A 19555-nucleotide genomic window follows, 5' to 3' on the forward strand; every position below is an offset into this window, starting at 1 on the left:
GGCGAGTGGCAAGGCATACATGGTCGCAAAAGCAAGCAAGGCCAGCCGGCGGTGAAGGAAAGGTGGCGGCCCCCGGAGGAAGGATGGGCCAAGGTAAATGTCGACGGAGCTACGTCCAAGGGGGGCGAGACTGGGGGTGCTGGGATGATTTTCAGAAACCATGAAGGCGCCTACTTGGGTGGAGCGTGCTACGTCCTCCCACTGGGGAGTGATCCGGCGAGGGTAGAGCTTCTTGCATGCAAAAGAGCTGCTCAGATGGCGCTTGACCTGAACATAGCCAGGATCCACATCGAGATGGACTGTAGAGAGATTGTTGGCAAACTTCAAAACAAGGAGAAAGATCTCTCAGTGCTAGGGCCGATAGTGGAGGATGTCAAGCACTTGCTGGCGACGAGGGAAAGCTGGAAAATTTCGTGGGTACGACGGGAAGCTAACAGAGTGGCTCATTCGTTAGCTAGAGAGGCGGTAGTAAATAATCTTTGTAAGGTGTGGCTTCATATGCCCCCAGATTTCATTTTGCACTTTGTCGCAGACGAGATCCCTGAGTGGGAGGGTTAAATAAAGTTGTGATGAGTTTAAAAAAAAGAAAAAAGAAAACATGCACGAGTGTTGGCCATAAAAAACCTCACAGCTTCCAAGGGCTAAAATGAAAAAACAAACAACCCTCCTTCAAATTCCAAACCTCGCAACCGAAAAAGGGTGAAAAACCAAAACGAAACGAAACTAGTCCAGCTAGGGCCACACGCTTCCCCCCGCCCCGCTCCCAAACTGAAAACCAAACGAGTCCCCATCTCGGCATCTCCTCCCTCTCTATCTTCCCCATCTCCGGCTTCCCCATGTGGCTGCCCTGGGTCAAGACGCGCTCCTCCTCCCCCACCTCCGCCTCCACCTGCTCCTCCACGGCGCTCGCCGCCGCCTCGCCGCGCCTCTCCTTCAACTCGCCCTCCCTCAAGGATCTCCAGGCCCTCCTCCGCTCCGACCCGGCCGCGCCCTCCCCGTCCCCGCCGCAGCCGCCGCACACGGCCCCGTGCTCCCCCTCCGCCGCCCGAGTCTTCCACCGCGTCCGCATCGCCGCCTCCGCCCTCCGCGCGCTCCGCACCCTGCAGGCGCCGCCGCCCGCCGCCGAGGCGGACCGCCGCGTCGTGCTCTACTACACCTCCCTCCACGTCATCCGGGGCACCCACGAGGACTGCCGCGCCGCGCGCGCCATCCTGCGCGGGCTCCGGGCCTCCGTCGACGAGCGCGACCTCGCCATGGACGCGCGCTACCTCGAGGAGCTCACGGCGCTGCTCCCGCGCGCCCGCCGGATCACGCTGCCCCAGGTCTTCGTCGGCGGCCGCCACCTCGGCGGCGCCGAGGAGCTCCGCCGCCTGCACGAGTCGGGCGAGCTGCGGCGCGTCGTGGCCGGCGCCGCGCCCCTCGCCGCCTGCGCGCGGTGCGGCGGCGAGCGCTACGTGCTGTGCGGCAGCTGCGACGGGAGCCACAAGCGGTACAGCCTCAAGGGCGGCGGCGGGTTCCGCACCTGCGCCGGCTGCAACGAGAACGGCCTCGTCCGGTGCCCGGACTGCTCCCCGCCGGCCGTCTGATCCAGATTCAAAAAGGTTCCAATCCACTGATGACTTGTACTCAGTAGTACTAGATTTTAATTTCCTAGTTGTACCAAAGTCGAGATAAGAAATGGGCTCTGCGTGTAGTCTTTACTACTACTGCTACATGATTTAGTGTAACTGGTGTCTGATACAGTACCGTGTGATGAATTGGGAGTTGCAAGTTTTCAGCATTTCCAAACCAAACACCTCTAGTGGCGCATTATGCTGTGTTGCGTATACTACTTACTTTCTCTTAAGTCTGAATCTGAGTTTGTTCTATGACCCTAGTAAATGATTGATAAATGTTAGTACTACTGCTCACTACTCTACTCTAGTAGTAGAAGTTTAATGTTGCTGCTTATTGGTAGAAGTTAAGAAAAGATTGTCCTGTGAATTGTACTGTACTGCAAGGCTACTGGCATATGCAAGGCATGAGCCCTTTGCACTGTTTTTTTTCTGCTTTTCGTCAAAATGCTCACCGTGCCTGATGATGGAGTTGAATGGTTGGTGTATGTGGTTTGCTTGTTTGTTTGCGGAGGGGCACTGGTCAAGTTTCTAAAAAGCTGCCACATGCCATGCCTGAATTTACGACGCTGGGCCGCAGCAGCGGCAGCTAGCTACTTGTGGAGCTCGCGCGCCCCTTGCCGAGATCTTAGGCAAGATCTTACGGCTGCTACGCCGGAAAAGCGGTCTCGCTGGAAAAGCTAGCGTCTCGCTCAGGACACAGGTAGAGGCTTTTCTTGGATGCTCCCTTTTCTCTCGCCGGGGAGGAAAAAATGGAACGGAGCTCGTGCGGCGTTTTGAATGCCATCTGCTGATTGGTATGGTAAAGTAAAGTGGCCGTTGGATAGGACTGATAAGATCTGATTGGCCTAGTAGTACTTAACTCCAGAGATCATTCATTCATCAACCGGTGAGTGAGAAATTATTTGTAGTAGGCCGGGTTTTCCTTGCCACATGAAGAGCCATGATTAGTGGCGCCACTTTGTACATGAGTACGTACAAGCCGGGGATCACGACCGGTGACGCATGATTCTTGTGCAGTCGCGCTCTTCGCCCTGTCGACCGTGAGCTGTCGAAGTTCAGAGCAGATTATGCAGATGCACGAGCGGCGAATCGGTCAATCATGTAATGTGATTGCCACGCCTCGTCGCCACTTGGAAGTTGGAGCTGTGCGTGCGCCGGGAGGAGGACGCCGCACCGGCCGGCGTCGCGTTGTGCATGGACGCGTACGCCTGGAGCTCGAGACGACGATGAGGGAGGGCGCACGACCCACGTGGTGGGACGCGGCGATCTCAGGCCAACTCCACCACACCACCCCAAACAGACATCCGTTTTGTCCGGATTTCGTCCGTTTGGGATGGCAATGGGGACGTGAACGGACATGCGTGTCCGGCTTATGTTCGAGGCGCCCATCGCGGCAGAGCGACCCAAAAACGTCCGCCCCACCGCCCCAGAAATCTCGTCGCCGTGCCGCGCTCGCCGAGCCTGCCCGCCCACGCCGTCCCGCTCCCCCTCCTCCCCCGACCACCGCTCCCCACGGCGTCGCCCAGCCGCTCGTGGCCCCGCCCCCGCCCCCGCTGCACGAGCTGGAGCGCGTGCGCCGCGTCGTGGGTGAAAGTGCAGCGGCAAGCGCGCACGCCCGCCGTGCCCGTTGGGCAGCAGCAGCCGGGCAAGGCTGTACGCGCCCGCAGGTCGCCTGCCGCCTAGCACGCCCGCGGCTCGCACGCTTCTCCCCGCGTCGCCTTGCCACGCTCGCCGCCGGCCCTGCCTCGCCCTGACGACGAGCGTGATGGGATCGTCGGGTTCTTGTCCACGGGAGCTGCTGTACGTGGTCGTGGGCGCGGCCATCGCCTGGTGCGCCGTGCGGGCGCTGGAATGGGAGTGGTGGAGGCCTCAGCGCCTGGACCGCGGGTTGCGGTCGCAGGGCCTCCGCGGCATGCCGTACCGCTCCGTGGCCGGCGACGCGCCGCTGGCCGAGAGGCTCATCGAGGAGGCGAGGTCCCGGTCGATGCCGCTGGGCTCGCCCGCGCCTCGCTCTCTCGCCGGGGCCACGCCCGTCAGCGCGTCCGTGCCGCGCCGCCGCGCCCCCAGCAGCACCGGCCCTGCCGCGTTTTGCCAAGGAGCCCGCCGCTGCTGTAGCTGCTGTGACGAGGAGAGAGAGAGAGAAAAAAAAGGGAGGGAGAGACCGATGGGAGTGATGAGTGAGTGACAAGTGGGTCCAGACGCGGACGGGGCGGACGAGAAAGCGTCCGCTCGATGTCCGCTCGACTGCAAAGCCACATCAAATTTGGGCTCAGGATGGGGCAAAGCGGACTAGAAGCGGACGTCCTTTTACAAATGGGGTTACGCGTTGGGCCGCTTTATTTGTTCATTTAGATCCAAACGGATAGACCCGGACGTTTTGGGGTCGCGCGGTGGAGATGGCCTCAGCTCCTCCGCAGCCCGGCCGCGTACGTGGCGGGGTCATGGCCTCGTGACGCCCTCGTTGCGGCGCCGGGCTCCATCATTGAGCCCCGTGGTCACGTCAGAGCACACACTCGCGGGTGTCGCCCTACCCGTCCCGTCGTGCTGCTCGCCTCGCCTTTTCACCCCCGTTTTCCCGCTGCCTGCCGATCGGGTGCAGGGTGAAATTCCGGATGCGCCGTTGTTGCGATCGATCTGCTCTGCTCTGCTACGCGGTCGCGCTGGGCGTGCGAGAGGCCGTCGGTGAGGTGCGCCCTGGATTGGAAGGATTTCGCGGCAGTGGTGGAGCACGGAGGAGCAGGGACTGCTCGTGTCCTGCGTGCCCTGCTGCGGCGGTAGTGGTGGGCCTGGTGGTGGCCTGGCCTGGTCGAGGAAGGGATTTACCGGAACCGGCGGCCCTGGAGTAAACTGCGGCGGATACCTCCCGCAGGCCACGGGTTATTTTCTTGTGGTGAATTATTCGTGGACGATGAGACGAGGGCTCCGTCCTGCCTCGTAGAACCTCGGTGAAGCGTCAAGCTAGGTTCTGCCTTGAAGGCGATTCTATCATCGACATGAAATGGCCCGCAGACATTATTGTGCTTTTCATCTCTGTGCCACGTTTGTACGTTTAGCCACGCATGAATGAAAGCTTTGCCGTGTAGGCCTGTGGCACCAGAAACGCATCAACTTCAATTCAAGTTCGCAACTTGGTTGGGGGATTAGATATGGTCAAGGGGGTCTGGGAGAAGCTGGTTGCCCGGTATTACCCCAATACACAAACAGAACAACAAAATACGTGCTATACGAAAAGTTTTTTGGTGGATGGACTAGGCATACTGTGGGTATCCGTGAACCAACATGTGGTTGGATGGTTAGAGGGACTGTGGTATCCCCAGCCCACCAGGGTTCAAATCTTGGTGCTCGCATTTATTTTAGGATTTCCGGCGATGTGCATTCAGTGGGTGAAGACGTTCCATCAACGACGAGGCGTCTACAGTTACTTCGTAAATTTTAAGATGATATGCCGGCTCAGTCTTTCGAAGATGCTAATAGGGGTAGGGTGTGCGTGGGTGTGTTCATAGGGTGAGTATATGCGCGTGTATATGAGCGCTTGTGTCTGTACTGATGTTCAAAAAAAATACCGTGGGTATCCTTAAAAAGAAAATGTTTCGTCTTTCATTTATTATTGATGAATTAGAAACTTTGACAGAGGTCAGACCACTATCTGAGCATGAAATTGAGATCAAGAATCAATAGAGTGCACATATAGCTCAAATGCTGCGTGAAGAGGAGCTCAAATGATACCAACATTTTAACTCTCAATTTATCCGAAAGGTGATTCGAATACTAGTTATTTTCATGGTGTCGTCAATGGTAGACACCGAAAGATACTTATTCATTCACTACAACAGGAGGAAGGCACGATTGAGGGGCATTAGCAACTTAAATCTTACATCACCAATTATTATAAACATTTGTTCGGAGCCCCAGAAGAAGGAAACTTCTCGATGGATGGGTCCCGAACATATGACATCCCCTAGGTCTCTGATGAGGAAAATAGCCTTCTAACAGCTCCAATTCCGAGGAGGGAATTAGAAAGGCAGTTTTTCTAATGGAGCACAACAAAACCCCGGGTCCAGATGGTTTTTCCGCCGAGCTCTATCAGAACTTCTAGGAAGTCATGAAACTCGATCTCCTAGATTTGTTTGGCTGGCTGCATGCTAGCGACATGTTCCCCGTCTTCAGATCCTGTCCCAATAAATTTGGGATTGTTCGAACATAGGCCATGGCGAAATCCCTGGTCAGCTTGTTGATGCTGGCAGAGGTGATACGTGAGGGTGCGTCCCCTTCTCGGAGGTGTTGCCACGACCTTTCTCCGTGCCCATCTTTGAGTACCAGAGAAAACCCTAGGTCCAGTTCTTTGGATCAGATGACGACGACATCAATGTCGTTCACCTTATTAAGGAGCTGCATGACCTTTCTCTGTGCCCCTATTCGAGCACTGGGGGAAATCCCAAGCCCGGTTCTTCGGATCGGATGCAGCGGCGTTAGCATCGTTGCCCTTCATTAAGGCGCTGCATGACCTTTCTTTGCGCCCCTATTCAAGCACTGGGGAAAAACCCAGGCCCGGTTCTTCAGATCGGATGGCGACGGCGTTAATGTCGTTCCCCTTTATGATGGCGTTGTGACGACCTATGTCCGTGCCCCTCTTCGAGCATCGGGGGAAACCCCAGGTTCGGTTCTTTGGGTCGGACGATGATAACGTCAGCGCCGTTCCCCTTCATGAAGGTGTCATCTTGTTTGCTAGTGGCATACCCGGTGATCGTTTTTAGAGACTCGGGGCATCGTTTCGGTCAGGGATGTTTCTCTTTGTCAGGGTGGTTTAGTGATGTATTGTGACTTCTGTTTGGACCGAGCATCTTATATCTCTCTAATCCGGGCACCATATTTACGTCATCTTTGGTTGTGAATGTGATGTACCCCTTTGTTCTCATTCTAGTTTTTTCTACCAATGAAAAGATACGCAAACTTTGTATATTCACGAAAAAAAGAAAAACACAAGTGCATGGAGCATGCTAGAAATAATAATTAAATCAGAGACGGTGGTTCGAACATGCCAAAGCTTTGAGATCAAGTTTTTATCATGTAAACCAATATGTACTTTGTGTTGCCATTTTATAAAATAAACAGCAATGCGGGCCAAAAGGGCGGGGATGCCTCAAACCATACTTCAAGTTTTAACGCACACGTAGCTAGCCGTAACTTGCTACAACGTCGCAGGCTGCAGCTGCTCAAGTGGAGGTGCTCAACTGACGACGGACGGACAAGGAGACGAGGCGCCTGCCTGCCTAGTAGCAACACCAATCCGATCCTAGTGGCAGTGTGGAGACAGGCACTCGCAGACCGGCCAGAAGTAGCCCCCGTTGCACTGGCCGTCGTTCTTGCCGAGTGCATGGCAGGCAGCTCTACACCCCGCGGGCTTCACGCAGATGCCGTACCCCATGTCCGTGCTCCAGCACTCGCCCATCTGAGCCCTCGCCACCCCGCCTGCAAGCAATCACACAGCCATAACAATGAAAATTGAAAGAAACATGCATGCGCCACGGGAAGCACATCGCCTGTCAACGGTGACCGAGGGAGGCGGCGCTCACTTGAAACGGCGAGGAGCAGCACGAGAAGCGCGCAGCGCAGGGCATTCCTCCTCCAAGCCTCCATGGCAGGAACAGGAGAATGTACACAACAATTGTCCTGTTTGGGCCTCCTTAGTTGGTGAGGCTCCTCCTTATTTTGGTCAATTGGCATTCACAGGAGGAGCTACGCTCTGCATATATATCGAGGTCCTAAGGCCCGGAGAGAGAACAGGAGGCTCAGAGAACTCGAGGTCAAGCGGGTAAGCCGGGCCATTTCAAGTATAGTCAACACAAACATGTCCCTCCCTAGATTTGGTGCAAACATGTCCCTAGATAGGAGGCTATGTTTGTGCGGTTTCTCCCAAGCTAGCTATTTTAAGAACTTCCTAATCGCTTCGTCCGAATTACTACAAAGAAGCGATTACCATTTGATTATTAGATTGCGTGCTCTGTTCTGATCACAATGAAGACCACAAGCTTTGCTTTACATAATTTGCACTGAAACTAGTGCCTGAAAGAGCATCAAAGTACATATCGACATAGTATATACCCTCACATTTTAGCTAAATGCAAGTCGCCTGAAAATTGATTTTGGGTCATTCGACTTTTTGCCGTAGATTTTGGCTTTCATATTCGTGCTCTGTTTTTTTTTCCTGGTTTGTTCTTTGAGTTGTTTTGGGCTGGTGTTTTTGACGGACCACATATTTGGGTCAGTTGATTTGCTAGTGGGTTGAAGTCCATTTCCTGTGCAGCCCCACCATCCACTCTCTCCCTCCCTTTGTTCTCTTTTTCTTGTTTTTGTTTTTGTTTTTATGCCTATTTGCATTTGTTTTTTGTGTGTTCCTTTATTAATTTTATTTTTTGGGTATTTTTTGGGATGTTGGGCAGCACAAATGTATACACACAAATACCATGCAATATCTGGGAAAATTACACTATTATATGATTATTGTTTGCATACTAAAAAAAGTACAATTTTAGTGCAAAGTTGTGTACAAGTTTTTTTTTTTAACAATCTTTCTTCTTAAAGAGTCATACTAATGCCATTAATTCATTCTTTCGCAATAAAACCTTATTGTTTTAATTTGTTTTTGTTTTTTTCTCGAATACGCAAAGCTTGCGTATCATTGCATTGATAGAAGAAATAGAATGAGTACAGATAGAGGTACAACACATGACACGAACGCAGACAGGCGTGAACATGGTGTCCGGAGCAGAAAGAAAAGAGATGCTCGACCCGAAGAGAGGATACATCACAGCTAAACCTACCAAACCTGATCCAGGAGTGGCAACGCCGGACCAACTAGAGCATCAACATCTCGAGAACCAAAACCGAGGACACCGCGAGCAAGCAAGATGGCGCCTTCAAGAAGGAGGACGACGTCGAGACGCCGTCACCATCCGATCCAGAGGAACCAGACCTAGGGTTTCTCCTGAGCTCAAAGAGGGGCGCAGCCGAGGGCCTTGATTACGCCTCCAAGAAGGAAACGACATCCGCAGACGCCGTCGCTGCCAGCATCGGCAAGCCGAGCAGGGATTTCTCCCTGGCCCGAGGCCGAGCAATCCCATAGCCACCGTATCTGGAAACGAAGATGAGGAAGCCAACGCCGGTCGGAGTCACCATGTCGGAAGGGGGTTGGCGGGGCTACAACTGCCGTCGGAGGGTGGCACCGCCTCCGAACCCGCGAGCATTGGATCTGGCAAAAGCAAAGGCTTTGAGGTATACAGGATAGGACAGGCACGAAGCAAGCCACGAGGGGATGGGCCGACGGCGATCGGCAACGCCGGCAAGCAAGGTCTGGATGGACGCAGATCCTGGCTACCGTGGCCATAGTCGTCGGGACATCAGGGAGCCAGACAAGCTGGAAGGAACGCAGCTGCTGGGTCGCCAAGGCCGGAGCTGCCCGGCAGAGGATGCCGGCAGCCATGGACACCGGATGGGACACGGGTCCAGGTCTTCGGGGCCGGAGCAGCTCCAGCAAGCACCCGCCTTGAGGGCTTCGAGACCACCATTAGCATTGCATACTCGTCACCAACGCGAGAGCCGTTGCCGTGGCTCGAGGGAGAGGACGGGCCGTCGGTGGCGAGGGGGCCGCCAGCAGGATGGCATGCCGCGAACACCCTTGCGACCGGCCGCAGATCCCACGCGCAATCCAAGGGCAGCAGCACCAGCAGGGCTGGGCCACGCACGGAGGAGGGAGAACTACAGGGGACGGCACCCTGTGGCCGAGGCTAGCACACGGCGGCCGTCGCCGGACCGGCAGAGTGCAGCAGCTAGGAGGGTGGGGGGGTGAGGGGGAGCGCGGGCAGGGACGAATCCGTCCCGCCGCCGTCTTCCTGAGGCGCATCGCGACCAAGCTGACCGGCCCCCCGGCGGCGCCGCAGCGAAAACGGGCGGGAAGGTGGTCCTGCGGCGGTGGCAGATCTGGGGCGGGGCGGGGTGGGCGGAGGGTTTGGGGGCGGAACGGATTCGCCCCGCCGCCACCATCCCGGGGCGCGGCGCGGCTTCGCCGGCCGGCCCTCCGGCGGCGGCGCAGCGGGGGCGCGCGGAGGGGGGTTGCGCGACGGTGGATGCGGTTTCCCCCGTGTCGCCAGGAGGGCGACGCGGGGGCGATTATATGTTTTCTTATCATTTCAATTTCTTCTTCTTAAAGGGTAATACCAAACCTAGCAATTCATTCTTTCCCAGCACAAAACAATTTTTTGATTTTCTTCTTCTTAAAGGGTATTACCAATGCCACGAAATCATTCTTCCCTAGCAAGCGCATTATTTTGATTTTGTGTTTGATTTTATTTGTTTAAATTTCTATTTCTTTTTGAAGGATAATACCAATGCCACTAATTCGTTCTTCCCTAGAAAACCTCATTACTTCCCTAAAAAAACCTCCTTACATTGATTTTTTTCTTTCTTCTTAAATGGTAACACCAATGCCACTAATTTATTCTTTCCTAGAAAACTTCACTATTTTTATTTTTTAGTTATTATTTCATTTTGTTTGTTCTTAAACGGGCATAACAGTGCCACTAATTCATCCGTTCTTAAAGATAACTCGTTATTTGGATTTTGTTTTAATTTTTACTTCATTTGCTACTTCCTTAGTGGTAATACCAGTGCCACCAATTCATTCCTACTTAGGAAAGTTCCCTTTTTGTGAAAATTCCACTATTATATACTTATTCTTGCATATTATAAAAAACACAATTTGTATGTAAATTGTGTGCAATTTTTGTCATTATTTATTTTATTACGTTTCAATTTATTTCTTCTTCAAGGGTAATACCAATGCCACTAATTCATTCTACCTGGGGAAACTTTATTATTTTGATTATTTTAGTTTTTATTCCATTTTCTCTCTTCTTTAGGGTAATACCAATGCCCCCAATTCAGCTATATACTATATGTTTATTCTTGCATATTAAAACAAAGCGCAATTTTTGTGTAAGTTGTGTGCAAATATTGTCATTATTTGTTTTAGTTTTTATTTAAATTTATTTCTTCTTTAAGGGTACTAGCAATAATACTAATTCCATGACTATATGTTTATTCTCGTATATTGTAACAAAGTGCAACTTCTGTATAAATGTTGTCATTATTTGTTTTTAGTCTTATTTCATTTTTTATTCTTAGGGTAATATGAATGCCACTAATGGATTGCTTCTTAGAAAGCTTCTTTTTTGCAAAAAGTTCCACTATTATATGTGTATTCTTGCATATTTTTAAAAAGCACAAATTCCTGTTGGGGAACGTAGTAATTTCAAAAAATTTCCTACCCACACGCAAGATCATGGTGATGCATAGCAACGAGAGGGGAGAGTGTTGTCCACGTACCCTCGTAGACGAAAGCGGAAGCGTTATGACAACGCGGTTGATGTAGTCGTACGTCTTCACAATCCGACCGATCCAAGTACCGAACGTACGACACCTCCGAGTTCAGCACACGTTCAGCTCGATGACGATCCCCGGACTCCGATCCAGAAGGTGTCAGGGATGAGTTCCGTCAGCACGACGGTGTGGTGACGATGATGATGTTCTACCGACGCAGGGCTTGGCCTAAGCACCGCAACAATATGACCGAGGTGGAATATGGTGGAGGGGGGCACCGCACACGGCTAAGGAACGATCACGAAGATCAACTTGTGTGTCTTGGGGTGCCCCCTGCCCCCGTATATAAAGGAGCAATGGGAGGAGGGCCAGCCAAGGACGAGGAGGCGCGCCCAAGGGGGGAGTCCTACTCCCACCAGGAGTAGGACTCCTACTTTCCTAGTAGGAGTAGGAGAGAAGGAAGGGGAAGAGAGAAGGGAAGGAAGGAGGGGGTGCGGCCCCTCCCCCTAGTCCAATTCGGACTAGGCCTTGGGGGCGCGGGACCTGCCAATAGCGGGACCTGGATGTAGTCGTAACGGGTTCGAGAACTATGTAGACATGACCGAGACACGTCTCCGGTCAATAACCAATAGCGGGACCTGGATGCCCATATTGGCTCCCACATATTCTACGAAGATCTTTATCGGTCAAACCGCATAATAACATACGTTGTTCCCTTTGTCATCGGTATGTTACTTGCCCGAGATTCGATCGTCGGTATCTAAATACCTAGTTCAATCTCGTTACTGGCAAGTCTCTTTACTCGTTCCGTAATGCATCATCCCGCAACTAACTCATTAGTTACAATGCTTGCAAGGCTTATAGTGATGTGCATTACTGAGTGGGCCCAGAGATACCTCTCCAACAATCGGAGTGACAAATCCTAATCTCGAAATACGCCAACCCAACATGTACCTTCGGAGACACCTATAGAGCTCCTTTATAATCACCCAGTTACATTGTGACGTTTGGTAGCACACAAAGTGTTCCTTCAGTAAATGGAAGTTGCATAATCTCATAGTCATAGGAACATGTATAAGTTATGAAGAAAGCAATAACAACATACTAAACGATCAAGTGCTAAGCTAACGGAATGGGTCAAGTCAATCACATCATTCTCCTAATGATGTGATCCCGTTAATCAAATGACAGCTCATGTCTATGATTAGGAAACTTAACCATCTTTGATTCAACGAGCTAGTCAAGTAGAGGCATACTAGTGACATTATGTTTGTCTATGTATTCACACATGTATTATGTTTCCGGTTAATACAATTCTAGCATGAATAATAAACATTTATCATGAAATAAAGAAATAAATAATAACTTTATTATTGCTTCTAGGGCATATTTCCTTCAATTCCGTGTAATTTGAGTGCAATTTTTGTCATTTTTTAAGTTATTAGTTTTTCAATTTTTCATCTTCTTCTTAAAGGAATATCAATGCCACAAATTCATTCTTCCTTATAAAACTTTATTTTTTATTTTAGTGGCATTAGTTTCTTCGTTGGATGTGTAATGTTTTATCTTTACTTTAAGGGTAATACCCATGCCATTAATTCATTCCTTATTATATTTTTTGCAAATTTATATGCTTATTCTTGCATATTATAAGCTACAATTTATGTGAAAATACATTTGTATTGTGCTTGTTGCCTCAGTGAAGACCTATCGAGTTAATGGGTTTGTATTGTGCTTAATCTTGTGTTATGGACCTAAAATGAAATCTATATGCTGACCATTCTTGCAACTTTTCAGTTAACTGGAATCTTTTTTAGTTATGGTCGGTTTCATCGTTTGGCTTGGAGTAGCCCACCTACCAAACATTGTATCCGGTGTGTGATTCAAGTAGACATAAAAATCACCGAGCTCTTGCTGATCTATGCTTGAAACAAGTATCGACCCGATGCATGAATGCCAATGTCCAGCGCACCATGTGCCACAGCTGGCTGATGAAGTGAACAATTACTAGTACATAGAAACTGTGGGAGGGAAGGACACGAAAGAGACTAGAAGTATTCAGTCAATCAGAGTGTACATATATACTGATCTACGCACACAAAGGTGCAGCCATGATCTAACTAGTACCGAAGCTAACACACTAAATCGGCGCATGCAATAATGACATGAGAACATGAGAAGTAGTTGCAGAGAGATGGAGCTACGGGAGCTATTCACGTTGAAGCAACGGACCAAAGGTAACGTGCTCCAACAGAAATGATCGAGTAGGAATCTGCAAGCAAATCGACTGATAGAACTTTTTTGTCAGTCGACTGAACCAAAAACAAAATTCAATTAACTTGCATGTAGCTTGTCCCCTCTGTTTATTTTTTATAACCAACCATGCTATAATCAAGAGTAATTCATACAATCGTTTGCAAGAGCAGTCGTTACACACCATGGGAAACTACTCACTAATAAAGCAAAAGATTTGGGGCAAAAACAAAATTAGCTGTACCATGGACTACACTACTTGTATCCACTTTAATACATGTAAATCGCCCGGAAATTGATTTTGGGCCAGTCGGTATTTTTGTTCGTTGGTTCCTGCTTTGAGATTTGTGCTACTCCCTCCATCTACTAATAAAAGGCTACTTCACATTTTTGTCTAATTTTGACCATTAATTTTACCAGGAAAATGTGAGTTATATGCCATAAAACTGTGCCACTGGATGCACATTTGAAAGGGACGTGTTTGGTTGCTGTATCAGCCGGGACTGACTAGCTCGGCCTGGCTCAACGGAGCATGGTTGAAGGAAAACAGGCACAAAGTCAACATCTACACATTGTTTGGTTGCCCGTTTCTAGGCCTCTCGCATTAGGGGAGCAATTTTGGCATGGCGTTTGGTTGCCTGCATTGGCTCTACTCACGCAACTGCATGGTGTTTGATTGTATATGCGGGATATGATTAAAAGCTAACACTTACACTTAACACACACACCATGCATCGCGACTGCGATGGACGATGACTACGGCGCCGCGTCCGACACAATGAGCAAGGAGTCTCGGGCGAGCGTTCTTGCCAGCGCCGCGGCGAACTAGTTGCTAGCGCCGCCGCCGCAGAGAAAGTTTGTGCGGAGGAGCACTGAGGCAGAGGAAGGGGGAGGAGAAATCAGTGCGTGTCGAACCATGGCGACTGCGGTGTAAGGTGGCCGTGGCTCCGCGTCCGACACAACGAGCACGGCGTCGTGCACAAGCGACCCCGTCGGCGGCGCGGCGAACTAGTTGCTAGCCTCGTCGCCGCAGAGAAAGTCTGCATGGAGATAGAAGACATATGAGGAGAAATGCAGTGCACATACCGTGGCAGCGTTAGTGTAGTAGGACGAGAGAGAGGAGACCGAGATGAACGATGCCAAAAACGACTCCAGTGTAGTAGGGCGCGGGCAAGAAGGTCAAGAGGAATGACACAAGCGTCAAGAGGGAGGAATAGGATGGCTCTGAAGTAGAGAACATAGTAGACGAAATACAGTGTGCACGTTATGGTGGATGGAGGAGATAAGGCCGAGATGAACAATCATCGAAACAGAAAACTTGCGACACGAATGTTGTGACGAACTGCGAGATTAGGCTACTGGTCAATGAAAATTTCAAATGGTCGATCATGCGCCGCGAATTTGATAAAATTTGTCCAAAATAATTCCAAACATGAACGTAAAATTGAGCATTTACAGTTGAGAAACTATGAACCGATCGTCTGAATGGAACCATATCGATGTGCATCTTTTTTACGTCGAGCTTATCTCAAATCGAAGCACCGTTGTGTAAATTAGAGGGGAGAAGGAAGAAATGAGATTAGGGAGGAGGTTAGTGGAGGTAGAAGAAGAAGCGCATACACAACTCGCATCCCTCCAGCCTCCTCTCATGCAAGGAGCCCACCCATGTGCGCTTGCTGTGGCTCAGCTTGGCCTGGCTCGCTGGAAACTGCCGATTTGAGCGTTCCCAACGAGACAGGCCTAGAAGTGCTTTGAGTTTCGTGTGACGTGCTACCTCTTGAGCATGCGTTGGTTTTCCCTTGAAGAGGAAAGGGTGATGCAGCAAAGTAGTGTAAGTATTTCCCTCAGTTTTGAGAACCAAGGTATCAATCCAGTAGGAGACAACGCACAAGTCACCTACTACCTGCACAAACAATTAAGAACCTTGCAACCAACGCGATAAAGGAGTTGTCAATCCCTTCACGGTCTCTCACAAAAGTGAGATCTAATAAAGATAGTAAAGTAAATATTTTTGGTATTTTTGTTGTACAGATTGGAAAGTAAAGATTGCAAAATAGTAAATGAGATGTGATGTAAATAAAAGAGATGCAATATAATAAGAAATAGACCTGGGGCCATAGGTTTCACTAGTGGCTTCTCTCAAGATAGCATGTATTACGGTGGGTAAACAAATTACTGCCGATCAATTGATAGAAAAGCGCATAGTTATGAAGATATCTAAGGCAATGATCATGAATATAGGCATCATGTCCGTGTCAAGTAGATCGAAACGATTCTGAATCTACTACTATTACTCCACACACCGGCCGCTATCCAGTATGCATCTAGAGTATTAAGTTCATAAGAATAGAGTAACGCATTAAGCAAGATGACATGATGTAGATGGATAAACTCAAGCAATATAATATAAATTCCATCTTTTTATCCTTGATGGCAACAATACAATACGTGCCTTGCTGCCCCTACTGTCACTGGGAAAGGACACCGCAAGATTGAACCCAAAGCTAGGCACTTCTCCTATTGCAAGAAAGATTAATCTAGTAGGCGAAACTAAACCGATAATTCGAAGAGACTTGCAAAGATATCAAATCATGCATATAAGAATTCTGAGAAGAACCAAATAATATTCATAGATAATCTTGTTCAAAAATCCACAATTCGTCGGATCTCGGCAAACACACCACAAAAGAGTATTACATCGAATAGATCTCCAAGAACATCGAGAAGAACTTTGTATTGAGAATCAAAGAGAGAAAAGAAGCCATCTAGCTAATAACTATGGACCCGAAGGTCTGTGGTAAACTACTCACGCTTCATCGGAGAGGCCATGGTGTTGATGTTGAAGCCCTCTATGATCGATTCCCCCTCCGACAGATCGCCGGGAAAAGGCCTCAAGATGGGATCTCACGGGTACAAAAGGTTGCGGCGGTGGACAAGTGGTTTCGTGGCTCTCTTTGATCGATCTAGGGTATAAGAGTATATATAGGCGAAAGAAGTACGTGGTGGAGCTACGAGGGGCCCACAAGGGTGGGGGCGTGCCCACCGCCTGGGCACGCCCTCTTGCCTCGTGGCCGCCTCGTGGAGTTCCAGACTTCGACTCCAAGTCTTCTAGATTGCTCTAATAATGAAGATCTGATAACCCACAAGTATAGGGGATCAATTGTAGCCTCTTTCGATAAGTAAGAGTGTCGAACCCAACGAGGAGCTAAAGGTAGAAAAAATATTCCCTCAAGTTCTATCGACCACCGATACAACTCTACGCACGCTTGACATTTGCTTTACCTAGAATGAGTATGAAACTAGAAGTACTTTGTAGGTGTTTTTGGATAGGTTTGTAAGAATATAAAGAGCACGTAAATAAAAGCTAGGGGCATAAGCTAACTAGACCGGTAATCATTATTGCAATTTTAGTAGAGAACTTTTTGTCATGAGAAAGTTATTTGTCCCTAGGCAATCGATAACTAGACCGGTAATCATTATTGCAATTTTATTTGAGGGAGAGGCATAAGCTAACATACTTTCTCTACTTGGATCATATGCACTTATGATTGGAACTCTAGCAAGCATCTGCAACTACTAAAGACCATTAAGGTAAAACCCAACCATAGCATTAAAGCATCAAGTACTCTTTATCCCATACGCAAACAACCTACTTACGTGGGTCTGTGCTTCTTTCACTCACGCCACCCACCATAAGCAAATCATGAACATATTGCAAACCCTACAACGGGGATCCCTCACGGTTGCGCGACATGGAGAGCACCATAGGACAGCACCAATAATAAAACATGCAACTCAAACCAATCTTGATCATCAAATAACCCATAGGACAAAACGGATCTACTCAAACATCATAGGATAACCATACATCATTGGGAAATAATATATAGCGTTGAGCACCATGTTTAAGTAGAGATTACAGCGGGTAAGAGAGAGGTTACACCGCTGCATAGAGGGGGGAAGAGTTGGTGATGATGGCGGTGAAGTTTTTGGTGAAGATTGCGGTGATGATGATGGCCACGACGGCGTTCCGGTGCCACCGAAAGAGAAGGGGAGAGGGGGACCCTTCGTCTTCTTCTTCCTTGACCTCCTCCCTAGATGGGATAAGGGTTTCCCCTTTGGTCCTTGGCCTCCATGGCGTGGGAGGGGCGAGAGCCCCTCCGAGATTGGATCTGTCTCTCTGTCTCTTTCTGTTTCCGCGTTCTCTTCTGCTGCCCTTTCACCGTTTCTTTTATATCCGGAGATCCGTAACTCCGATTGGGTTGAATCTTTCGCCCAGATTTATCTAATAAATTAGCTTTCTTGCGGCAAAAGAAGAGCGTCAACCGCCTACGGGGTGCCCACGAGGGTCTAGGGCACGCCCCCTGCCTCATGGCCCCCTCGAGCACCGTCTCGCATTGATTTTACTTCCCAAAAATCATAAATATTCCAAAATAATCCTCCGTCCATTTTTATACCGTTTGGACTCCGTCTGATATTGGGTTTCTGTGAAACATAAACATGCAACAAACAGGAATTGGCACTGGGCACTGGATCAATTTGTTAGTCCAAAAATAGTATAAAAAGTTGCCAAAAGTATATGAAAGTTGTAGAATATTGGCATGGAACAATCAAAAATTATTGATACGGCGGAGACGTATCCACATCCCCAAGCTTAATTCCTGCTCGTCCTCGAGTAGGTAAATGATAAAAAAGATAATTTTTGATGTGGAATGCTACCTAGCATAATCTTGATCATGTATCTAATCATGGCATGAATATTAAGATACGAGTGATTCAAAGCAATAGTCCATCATTTGACATATAAACAATAATACTTCAAGCCTACTAATAAAGTAATCATGTATTTTCAAAATAACACGGCCAAAGAAAGTTATCCCTACAAAATCATATAGTCTGGCTATGCTCCATCTTCACCACATAAAATATTCAAATCATGCACAACCCCGATGACAAGCCAAGAAATTGTTTCATACTTTTCACGTTCTTAAACCTTTTCAACTTTCACGCAATACATGAGCATGAGCCATGGACATAACACTATAGGTGGAATAGAATATGATGGTGGAGGTTGTGTGGAGAAGACAAAAAGGAGAAAGTCTCACATCGACGCGGCTAATCAACGGGCTATGGAGATGCCCATAAATTGATGTCAATGTGAGGAGTAGGGATTGCCATGCAACGGATGCACTCAGAGCTATAAGTATATATAAGTATATGAAAGCTCAAACTGAAACTAAGTGGGTGTGCATCCAACTTGCTTGCTCATGAAGACCTCGGGCATTTGAGGAAGCCCATCATCGGAATATACAAGCCAAATTCTATAATGAAAATTCCCACTAGTATATGTAAGTGATAACTCAAGAGACTCTCTATATGAAGAACATGGTGCTACTCTGAAGCACAAGTGTGGTAAAAGGATAGTAACATTGCCCCTTCTCTCTTTTTCTCTCTTTTTTTAATTTATTTTTTTTTTATTTTTTTGGTAGGCTTCTTTGGCCTCTTTTTTTATTTGGGCTTCTTTGGCCTCTTTTATTTTTTTTATAAAGTCTGGAGTCTCATCCCAACTTGTGGGGGAATCATAGTCTCCATCATCCTTTCCTCACTGGGGCAATGCTCTAATAATGATGATCATCACACTTTTATTTACTTACAACTCGATATATAGAACAAAGCTATGAGTCTATATGAATGCCTCAGGCGGTGTACTGGGATGTGCAATGATCTAGCGTAGCAATGACATCCAAAAATGGACAAGCCATGAAAACATCATGCTAGCTATCTTACGATCATGCAAAGCAATATGACAATAAATGCTCAAGTCATGTATATGATGATGATGGAATTTGTATGGAAATATATCTCAGAATGGTTACGGAAATGCCATGATAGGTAGGTATGGTGGCTGTTTTGAGGAAGGTATATGGTGGGTTCATGGTACCGGCGAAAGTTGCGTGGTACTAGAGAGTCTAGCAACGGTGGAAGGGTGAGAGAGTGTATAATCCATGGACTCAACATTAGTCTTAAAGAACTCACATACTTTTTGCAAAAATCTATTAGTCATCAAACCAAAGTACTACGCGCATGCTCCTAGGGGGATAGTTTGGTAGGAAAAGACCATTGCTCGTCCCCGACCGCCACTCATAAGGAAGACAATCAATAAATAAATCATGCTCCGACTTCATCATATAATGGTTCACCATACGTGCATGTTACGGGAATCACAAACTTCAACACAAGTATTTCTACAATCCACAACTACCCACTAGCATGACTCTAATATCACCATCTTTATATCTTAAAACTATTGC

General features: G+C 48.5%; 1 protein-coding gene across 1 annotated transcript; it reads left to right on the forward strand.

Moving 5' to 3' along the window:
- Positions 1-695: 695 nt before the first annotated feature.
- On the forward strand, positions 696-1793 carry LOC123065868 (uncharacterized protein At5g39865-like). Its single transcript, XM_044489071.1, has one exon. The coding sequence runs from the start codon at positions 837-839 to the stop codon at positions 1584-1586; it is 750 nt and encodes a 249-aa protein (XP_044345006.1). The 5' UTR covers positions 696-836; the 3' UTR covers positions 1587-1793.
- Positions 1794-19555: the final 17762 nt, after the last annotated feature.

The sequence above is a fragment of the Triticum aestivum genome, chromosome 3B (genome assembly GCF_018294505.1).
Source record: "Triticum aestivum cultivar Chinese Spring chromosome 3B, IWGSC CS RefSeq v2.1, whole genome shotgun sequence".
Taxonomy (NCBI): domain Eukaryota; kingdom Viridiplantae; phylum Streptophyta; class Magnoliopsida; order Poales; family Poaceae; genus Triticum; species Triticum aestivum.